Source organism: Arachis stenosperma, chromosome 10 (genome assembly GCF_014773155.1).
Source record: "Arachis stenosperma cultivar V10309 chromosome 10, arast.V10309.gnm1.PFL2, whole genome shotgun sequence".
NCBI lineage: Eukaryota > Viridiplantae > Streptophyta > Magnoliopsida > Fabales > Fabaceae > Arachis > Arachis stenosperma.
In genome coordinates, this window is record NC_080386.1 from 54,104,674 (window position 1) to 54,115,879 (window position 11,206).

Consider the following 11,206-nt stretch of genomic DNA (forward strand, 5'->3'; position numbering starts at 1 on the left):
ATCATTAACCTCAGATGGAAAGAATTTCTCCAGAAACTCCTTTCTGAGTGTATCCCAGTTGGATACATTTGCTAGAGGTTGAGTGTAGTACCACTCTCTTGCTTTTCCCTCAAGAGAGAACGGAAAAGCTTTCAGCAGAATTGAAGTTTCATCAGTGCCATCATGCCTGACAGTAAAACAGGCTGCCTGAAAATCTCTCAAGTGCTTGATAGGCTCTTGAGCAGGTAGGCCATGAAACTTGGGCATCAAATTTAGCAGTGCGGTCTTTATTTCAAAATCCGTAGCTACCGCTGGATGATGCGCTTGAAACGGTTGCATTGTAAAATCAGGAGCTCCTTCCTCCTGAATGGTAACTCTTCTAGCTGCCATATTTTCTGCACATAAAACAACTGAATCAGTAGAACGGGGGCTGGTTTCTTCCTCAGATTCACTTTCAGATCCGCCCTCAGAGCGGACTAACCTACGCTGTTCTCGCCATATTCGTGAAATTGTTCTTTCAATTTCAGGATCGAATATTAGCAATTGCGGATCAGGAAGTGAATGTGTCATTTGACATAAGAAACATGCAGCTCATAGTAACAAAATTAAATAAAATGAAAGTAAATAGATTCTAATTAATAAAATTAGCACTTTATTGCAACTCTCCGGCAACGGCGCCAAAAATTGATGGAGTGCAGAAGCTGGTGAATTAAAAATTTATTAAAATGGTTACGTTGCGAGTATAGTTCTTAACTCACCGAAAATCTGCCTATCAATTTAGAAATATGTCACAGAAAGTTTAAATTAAAATTACTGGGAGTTTTAAGTCCCAGGTCGTCTCCCAACGAGTTGCAGAAAAGTGTGCTGTTTTATTAATTAGATATTCCAAAAACTTGAGCTAAGTAAATTGGGATTTAAATTGAGGGATTTTAATTAATATAAATAAAAGCCTTGACTGGGAATTGATTGGTTAGAATCTCTATCATTGACGGAATGATTTTTAATATTAATTTATAATTAATGGTTGCTCTCTTTGGTTATCCCTTACTAGGTAAGGGAAAGTCAAACAAGTGGGAATGCCAGATCTGTTCACAAGTTGCAACCCACTTAGTTCAAAGGGATTGGCGTCGGTGACAGAATAACAATCCAACATTTAACCCAATTACAAATTTTTCCTTCAATCCTTCCAACTCAAGAGTTCCTTTTAATCAACTCCCCATCAAGTAATGAAACTACTCACGCATTGTAAATAAAGAATCCATGGCACATAAAAGGGAATTAAAAGAAGATATGATTATTGGAATTGAAATTAAATTAAAAAGAAATAATCCTTGCATTAATTAATCATAAAAGTATCTGAATGACAAAATTGAACATAACAAGGGACATGGAAGAATAAAACCAAGTTAAGAGAACAAACTAGAATGATGAAGTCTTGATGAGGAAATAACTCTTCTCAATGTTCCAATGCTAAGACCAATTGAAAATTAAAATTCTAAAAACGAGAGAGAAAAACCTAAGAGAGTGAAAAATTAGATCTAAACTACTCAATGAATGTGTCTCTGTTGTTTCTGCATATTCTCTGACTCTAGTTTGCTGTTTCGGGCCGAAAACTAGGCCAAAATAGGGTCCAAAATTGCTGGTTTCGGGTTCTGCAGATTATGCAGATCGCGCATGTCACTCGATCGCGTCGTCCATGCGGACGCGTCGCTTGCACTTTTCCTCTTCACGCGTTCGCGTCGTCTGCGCTACCGCGTTGCTTGTGCTTTCCAATCCGCGCGGCCGCACAAGCCATGCGGCCGCGTTACTGCGATTTGCGCTCCTTCGCGCGGTCGCATGAGCCATGCGACCGCGTCACTTTTTGCTGGTTATCTCCTCAAATTCTTGTGTTCCTTCCATTTTTGCTAGCTTCCTCTCCACTCTCCGTCTCATTCATGCCCTATAAAGCCTGAGACACTTGACACACAGATTACGGCATCGAATGGAATAAAGGAGAATTAAAATTAAATAATTAAAGTCTCTAGGAAGCAATTTTCAAACATGTAATAAATTCAGGAAGGAAATCTAAATGAATGCTAAATTGATGAATAAGTGGGTAAGGATCATGACAAAACCACACAATTAAACACAATATAAACTATAAAATAGTGGTTTATCACTGACGTAGGGTGTCTTCCTCAAGTTATTTTAAACGATCTTGAAGCATCTCCATGGCTCCCGCATTTGAATTCTTTTTGTTGTTAAGTTGAGGAGTATCCTTTGGGATAGTGTCCGCATTTTTGTGAGGCGTTCTATCCTCTAGATCTGAATTGTGATAGTTGTCATGGTCGTCCGCCATAATGATGGGATGACTTACAGGTTCTCCGGCAACGACGCCAATGTTCCGAGGGTCACTTGAAACTGTAGGTCGATCTCGGATGAGATCTTCTGTACTAGTCGGAGCTGTCGTGTCCGACTTGTAGGACTTGGTGATGGTGCTGATCCTTCATCATCGGAGGGTGGTGGTACCTGCAAGGGACTCCGATGCTTAAGTTAGCAAGGGTATTAAGCAGGTTTTTAGTAGTATCAGAGTATGAGTTATATCTGGGTGCTCCAGTGTATTTATAATGGTGTAGAGAGACCTTCCATAGATAAGATAAGTTAGTTATCTTATCTTATCTTTATCTTCGAGCGAGGTCATCTTATCTTTAAGGGAACTGCCTTCATCTCTATAGGCTTGGGCTGCCTTTGGATTCGGGTCGTGTTCCTCTGTTTGGGCCCTTTATTGGGCTTTCCTGGTAGTTTGGCTGAGCTCTTTGAGAAGAGGTCGGATTGTCCCGACCTGAAGAGGTCGGTCGCTTTGTCGGTAGAACATCCCGGGTCGGACAGCTCGACCCAGGGTATGAACAGTGACTTAGGGAGGGAAACCTCCCCACACTTAGACAATGCATAGTCGACTTCCTTATGCTCTTCTTTGGGTATCTCTACCTCTTGACAACTTCTTTCAACTTCTTCTTGCTTGGTGACTTCTTCCAATTCCTCCTTTTCATCAATCAAGTCAAACTTGGGAGGTTGTGTGAAATCTACTTTAGCATCGGCTTTATATTCATTGAAGGAGTCTTCAACAAGGTCATCAATGTTACTTAATGGTGAGTTATCTTGAATATCTTCAATGTCAATGTCCATAGGAGAGGATTCCATTTTGGATAAGAATTCATCAATGATGTAGTCTTCCTCTTGCTTATCCCCTTCAAAGTTACCAATTATAGTATGCTTTGGAGGTTGTACACCCTCCTCAACATCAACATTAAGCTTCTTGGTGGAGGGTCCTTGAGGTTCCCATGGTGGTTTCGCATCTCCTAAATCTTCAACCACTTCTTCCTTTGCTTCAATAACCATAGGTTTCTCCACTTGCTCCAATACGAAATTCGATTCCTCTTTATCCACTGGATTTTCCAATCTCTTCCTTATGCTTTGCTCTTCCTTTGGTTCTTTACATGTAGCTATGAAAGTACCTTGAGTGTTCAAGCATTGGTATGCCAAAGTGTGTACTACCTTGGTCAAGTTAGTCACAAACTCAAGTGTATCCTGTTGCACATACACTTGTCCTTGAAGTATCAAAGCTAGAGAGTCTTTCATTGGGGATTGGGGTGGGTAGAAAGGTTCATTATTTTGGAGAAAGGGTTCATAGTAGGAAGGCGGTTCTTCTTGGTAAGGGCATGGAGATGGTATGTATGGAGGTGGTTCTTGGTAGTAATCATGATGGAATTGTGGTGATTCTAAAGGTTCTTGCTGATAATGGTCACAAGGATGTGGTATTGGTGATTGGTTATATAATGGGTATGGGTCACAAGAAGGTGCTTAGTAAGAGTGGGCTTGTGAACATAGTTGATGGTCATGTTGAGGGTAAGATTCATAAGCATATGGTGGTGGTTGATTATCACAAAAAGAATCACCATAGCCATTGAATTGACATACATTAGGATGTGAATTATACCTATAATTGTCCGGAGGTTGTTGCCAATAGGAGTGATCAATTCCTTGAGGCTCCTCTCATCTTTGATGGTTCCATCCTTGATACATGTTGTCATTAAAGTCCACATTTCCTACAACACAATTAGAACTACACTCATAGCCAAAGTGAGAATTCATAGTGGAAAAACAAAATAAGACTAACAAAACTAAAAAACAAGCAAAAGATAAACCTATTCACAATATTCACATATATACAATAACCAATAACATAACACCATTGCAACTCCCCAGCAACAGCGCCATTTTGATTAACGGGTTTTTGACGGTTTAGAATTTCACTAATGAAATCTCGTTGTAAAGTATAGTTTCTAAACCAACAATAATCCTTTCAAACAAAAATTTGTTTGTTACAAGTAACAAACCCTTAATAATCCTAATAACCAAAGTATTTAAACCTCGGGTCGTCTCTCAAAGGAACTGCAGGGTAGTGTTCTTATTATTGGTTATGAGTTGTATATTTTGGGTTTTTGGATAAGAAGCATGAAAAGTAAATGGCAAGAAAATTCAACTAACAAAACGACTTGGCAAGGGTTGATGGTCAAGGATCTCTATCTGTAACATCCCGCGTTTTTGGAAACCTAAATATGAATAAATTGTGAATTTATCTCATTAAGTTTAAACTTTATAATTTTAGAAATTATTTTATTAGAAATAATTAAATAGATTCAGAGATAGTTTTATTTTGAATCAATTAATATTCTTAAGTAATCTTATTATAATGGAATATTTTGTATAATTTTAGTAATTGAAAAATAAGAAAGAATTGTACAATTTAATTTAAGTAACTTTTATTATTAATAAGTTATGACTTATTATTAATTTGAATTCTTTATTTTATAAACTGAACTATTAGGAGTAACTAAATTAGTTTTATTAATATTTGGAGTTATGTTAATTAATATTCTTGTGTAATTTTATAATTGTTATTTTATATAATTTGAAATTAAGATTTAGTAATGGAAGCAATATATAACTTAATTTAAGAAATTTCTATTATGAATAAATATGGTTTATTTTACTAGTTTGAGCTCTTAGAGATTAACTTATTAAGAATGATTAAGTGGATTTTTTATAAATACTTTAAGTTTAAGTAAGTTAATATTTATGTACAATTTTTATTATAATTAGATATTTTGTAAATTGAAATTAAAGTTTCGGTGATAGAAAAATAATAAAAAGTTATATCATTTAATTTGAATAATTAATATTGAGTTTAAACTATATTTAATAAAAATGTGATTAATATGCTTATTTTATAATTTAAATTAGAAACAATTAATTCAACTTAGCAATATGTTGATAAATAATGTTCTTAAATATTTTAAGAGAGTATATTTGGTTTTATCCTTCAACAAGTTTAATCACCCGTGCCATGCACGTGATAAGATTGAAATTATAATTTTAAGTTGTTATGTTAAATTTCATTTTAATTATAATAATTTAATTAATAAAAAAATAACTTGTATGCGTTGTTTTTCTTTTCTTAATATAGTATTAATTGTATTAACTATAAATAGTTATTTAATCTACTTTTTTCAATAAATCAAGCACATATACTCAATATGACCATAAATAATCTAGTAGTACTTAAATCTACCAACAAAGTTTTATATGTTGGTTTACTGTGAAGTAAGAAAATATCAAAATCAGCTCCAAATGAAGAACAAATTAATAGAGAATCCTAATGCAAAAAGTTTTGTAATAAACAATAAATAATTTAAACCTACTGAATAACAATTCAATGCTATCCTTTGATACTTGCAAAATATATACATGAAACAACATTGTATCAATGTTTGTATATAAAATTATATGATTAACGTAATTATAAAATTATTTGTCAAGAGAATAAAATTATACGAATTTTAATGATAATTTTAATATTCTCAAACTATTAATATACAATAAGAATTCATCTTTTAGTTCCTAGAATTTCTAAATTTTTTTAAGTGATAGTAATAAATCTTAATAAATAAATAGATTTAGTAAGACATTTTGTTATTACCTTTTTATTATAGGCTCTCAAAAACTTCTCTATATACCACATTCATCGTGCAGTTATCTTCCAAGTGTCCATGATCTTGCAACAGCACTCGCACACCATCTTTACTCGTTACCCTTGATAACGCAACATACAATTGACCATGGGTGTAAACTGGCATTGAAAGGTAAATTTCAACTTTCGATAGAGTTTGTCCCTGTGACTTATTTATTGTCATTGCAAATGACATGATAATTGCGAATTGTCTTCTTTGAAACCTGACCGGCAATGTTTCATTATTTGGAATTAGATTCAGTCTTGGGATAAGAATAATACTTTCAACTTTGTTACCACTTAATGTCTTGCATTCTATCACATGATTTCCCATTCTTCTAACTTGCATCCTCATTCCATTGCACAAACCATTAGTTTGGTCTATATTGCGCAGCAACATAACAGGAGCACCAACCTTCAGAACCAACTTGTGTGGTGGTAGACTTGAATAATTTATTCCATTTAGAATCTCCGGTGAGAAAGCATCTAACTCAAATTCCATATTTCCCTCTTCAGCACACACAGAGTCTGAACTTAAGTAGACTCTTTCTTGTCCAGGTAACCCTGCAGTCATCTTGTTGTTGACATCAGTGACACAATCCAAAATTGGTGCAAGAATTGCTCTATCCTTGAAATAATTTTCAATGGATAAATTGGATATCTGGATACACAAAATCAATGAGGTCATCCAAAGTTGTCTCAGAGTTCTTAATCAAAATGTCAGATGGTATATGAACGATCGATTCACCATCTGTTGTACACTACAAGAAAAAGGCGCATTTGTAACAAAAAATATTGTTACAAAACGTCAAAATTTTGAAACAAAAGTTTTTTGTAACAAAAAAAGGGTCCATTGCAGTAAGTCCCGTTACAAAAAGTTTTTGTAACGAAAAATGGAACTGTTACAATTCAATACTATATTTTGTAACAATTTTTTCTGATACAAAAAACCAGAAGCCGTTACAAAAGTGGTAACAAATTTTGATCTTAAAGGTATTTTTCATGACAGTCAATTTTTTTTTCCTATTAAAAAATTTTGTTACAAAATGTAACATGATTTTGTAACATTTTTTTTCTTTAGTTACGAAAGCAAATTAATTATTTTGTAACAACTTTTTTTTATTACAAATTACATGCATAATTTACGAAATTATTTTTTAAATTAACTAATATATTAACGATTTTAATAAGCAAGTTTACATGTATATAATATGCAAAAACATACATAAGTCAAACAAGACCCTTTTAGCTAAAATTGTCTTGAAACAAAATAACATTAGCTAGTGAATACATTGATTAGTTCAACCAAAACATAAAATTTCTAACATAAAAATTCAACCAAAACATAAAAGTTCTAACACATATTAGTATTTTTATGCATCAAAACATTCTTGAGCCCTCAAGGTAGCATATGGTTACTATTTTAGCACTCCTGTAAATAAGAAAAATCGAAACAAAAAAGTTAGAAACAAGATATAACACTAATTATAATTTTTCCACTAAGTTTTATCCAAAATGTTTAGAAAAATTTTGGCAGAACCTCCCTTAAAATTTGGATATTTCTACCGTCCACGATTCCATCAAACACAACCAATTCACAACTTATTTCTCAGCCAATACACAACCAAATTTATCAAACCAAATAATAAGACATTTGTGATTTCTCAACCATGACACAAGTAAAATGTGATAAATAGATCCATATACAAATTAAACTATACTAATAATATAGGAATCATCTAGGAAAATATATTAAAACCATAAGCAATTTTATGAGTACCTTTAGGGTCTATTAGCATTTAAAATTCATGCGCAACATCCAGCAATTTCTTCAGTACATATTCTGAAATTTCAGTTTACAGGCACATTCTTAAAAAACAATTAATTCTAATGCATATCTGGTTTAAAAATTAAGAATAGCTAATATAATACCAAAGCTGCATGGTGGTATGCCACTTACCTATGAACCATATTATAGCAGTAAGAAAGAAAATGAATGTTAAACAAAGTGCTGTTTTCCTCCGGTCATTAATACGTTCCTGTGCAGAAAAACTGTTTTGCTTAGAATAAAAACAAATGTTAAAACAGGAACAAATACGGGCAAAAGGCTGAAACAGCCAACAATGTAAAGCAGGTCAGTAAATCATGAGTATGGCTGCATCAAAATGTAAAACATAAGGCAGCACAGTTCTTGTTAATAGTTTTGTCAACTTCTTTTCCATATATGTTAATTCAAGAGGGATGTTGAAAGTTGCCTAAACAAACTAAGATGTGAAACCCTTTTACATCAAAGGGAGAGATGAGAAAGAGAGAACAGTTTGGCTAAGTGAGGTGTAACTAAAAGTAACCTCCAGGATGCCAACAATATCAGGAAAAATGAGGTGTAACCTCCATGGACAGCGCCCTTAAAATTGGTTTTACACAATGAAGAGAAACATAATTTATAGGAGCTTACAAAAGGGGACACAAATTTAAGACTAGAGTTTTATGTTATATATCATTATCAAGTTCTTATGAACATGCAGTAGCATGCAAGAAGATGAAATACCAACCATCTAAATCTAGAACAGCCATAATATTACCTATGTGGCAAAAATCAGCAGTTCACCAATAGAGAAGAGTACTATGAAACCAGATAAGCTCCTAAAATAGAATGCAATCAAGCAGAAGATAGCACCTAAAAATGTTGCTCCAGAAAGAAGCTGTCATGAAGAAAGGGAACCAAAGAAGAAAATAAACAAAATATGATAAAAGATCATGAAGAGTAGAACTTCCAAATGAAAGATGTAAAATTCATGATAAAGGTTCAACTCAAATTAAATGAGACCTGCAACATTGGAAACAAGACACTTTGTAGAGCATGGTTCTTCAAGTCCTATAACCTAAGGTTTGAAGCTCCATGAACAACGGCAGAGTTTTGCCAATATCAATAATCTGCTGAAATTCATAAATTACTTTAACCAAAGGACTAACAGTTTTTCACTTTCCAAATACCCAAAACACATTATCACCTAACTTAACCAAAATCTTAGCAATATTGACCCCAAAATACATAGAGTATGTTTTATTTATAAAATTCCAGTTCTCTTATGATATGTTCACCCAAAAATTCTGCTCCATGTAGTTTCCAATTATCACAATTTATCCTTGTACTTTTAGAGTTACTGTTTTTATCTCTAAATTTAGATTTCATAAAAAGGTCAATTTAATAATCAAGCTTCAATCTTTTAACAGTTCTCAAACGTAATTCTAATTAATCATGAACCAACATTAACAACTACCAAAACCAATTCCAACCAGTCACAAGTCAATTTCACGGCCATTCCGACATGTCAGATTACCAAAATCAGCAGCAAACGCTTATTCTCAATAATCAAAATACAGCCATAACTCAAACCATCATCACAATAATCCCAAACCAAACACAAAACCAACTCAGTTCATCAAATATCGATACGACAACTTTTCAAATTTCAATTTAACAAGTATTATCAAATGAATCACCATTCACAACCACATTTCTACCAATTCAGCAATATCACATAAGATCAGAATTTTCAACAAATTCATCAAAATCAGAAAACCAATATCAGTCACAACATTAACCAAAATTAACCTTGTCAAATTAATTACTCACAATAACAAAACCCAGCAACATTCACAGCCATAACCTAAACTCAATAAACTAATTAAAACACTAGAATATCATCTCAATACCAAACTTAATTCAAATTTCACAACTTCAAACCAAGCTTATTCCTATCAATTAATCATATTCATGAATTATTTGTAATTACTCACTAAACCTCATTGGCATTCATAAGTTAAAACTGTTAATTTTAAAATAAATCCCCTACCTCAAAGTCGAAACTCACGAAAATTGCCAAACACAGTAGCTCTGATAGAAGTTCAAACACTCGTTTCGTTACCTAGGCAGCAACCAAAGTGGTTCTGGGCAGCACCAATATTGGTTTCCGGTGGCAGAGGGCTCCAATAACTACGAAACCTGAAGCAGAGGCTGAACAGAGCAGCACAGAGTAGTTAAAAGCAGCAGCAGTTTGTTCTGTCAATAGCTACTTCCCCGGCAAGCTTCAATGGTGATAGTGGAAGCGTCCTCCTCCAACGGCGGCAGGGTGAGACGCGGCAGCAACAGAGTGTGACATCAGCGGGGCTGCAACTCAGTAACGGCGACGCGGTGGCAGCTCGCGAGGATGGCGATGGCAACCCGCGGCACTGACGGCGACAAGGCTGGTCGCGGGCTTCTCTTCGTGCGTCTTTCTCTTCGCGATTCTGTCCCCTCGACGACGGCTTGTGGACGGGTCAGCATTAACGCAAGCTTGTGGGTCCATGGACGGGACGGCGCTGTGAAGCAGCTCGACAGCGAGCTCCAGGGCGGCGACGGTGACGGCAGACAGCATCTCTTCTCTCTCGGATGCAGCCTCTCTCCTCTCCACCCTTCACGCTTGACGGCGACGGTGACGGCGGCGAGGCCCCAGCCAGCGCCGTCTCCCTTCTCTTCCCTCTCTTTCTCAAATCTCTTCCTCTCTGTTCCCTATTTCTTCAGTTTGTATGCGTTTGTTATGTTGAAGGAAGGTGAGGCTGTGCCTGTTAGGGTTAGAAATTGGGGAAACTAGGGTTCTGAGTTAATTTTTGAAATAAGGGTTAGAAATTAGGGATTTTATAAAATAATATGGATATATATAGATAGATATTTTGATAAAATTGGAGGGTAGAATAATTTTAAAATCAAATATACTCAATTAAATATAATATTATTTATCAACATATTACTAAGTTCAATCAATTATTTTTAATTTAAATTATAAAATGAATATATTAATCACATTTTTATAAAATATAGTTTAAACTCAATTTTAATTATTCAAATTAAATGATATAACTTTTCATTATATTTCTATCTTCAAAACTTTAATTTCAATTTATAAAATAATTAATTATAATCAAAGTTGTGCATAAATATTAATTGACTTAAACTTAAAGTATTTATAAATATCAATCTAATCATTTCTAATAAAATAATTTTTAGGATGGCTCCGCGACGCAACCTCCTCTCTCTTCCTCGTGAGTTCGTCCCTCTCTCTCCTGACGCTCCTATCGACGACAGCGACGATGGTGAGGCATGATGACAAGCTAGACGTGACGACACGGCAGCAAATT

At 34.5% G+C, this 11,206-nt stretch overlaps 1 protein-coding gene across 1 annotated transcript; it reads right to left on the reverse strand.

Moving 5' to 3' along the window:
• Window positions 1-6,005: 6,005 nt before the first annotated feature.
• Window positions 6,006-7,999, reverse strand: LOC130957091 (uncharacterized). Its single transcript, XM_057883987.1, has 3 exons — window positions 7,989-7,999; window positions 6,777-6,789; window positions 6,006-6,689 (listed from the first exon to the last, which is right to left on the reverse strand). Exons 1-3 carry the CDS (start codon window positions 7,997-7,999, stop codon window positions 6,006-6,008), a joined length of 708 nt encoding a protein of 235 aa, XP_057739970.1.
• Between the last annotated feature and the right edge of the window lie 3,207 nt (window positions 8,000-11,206).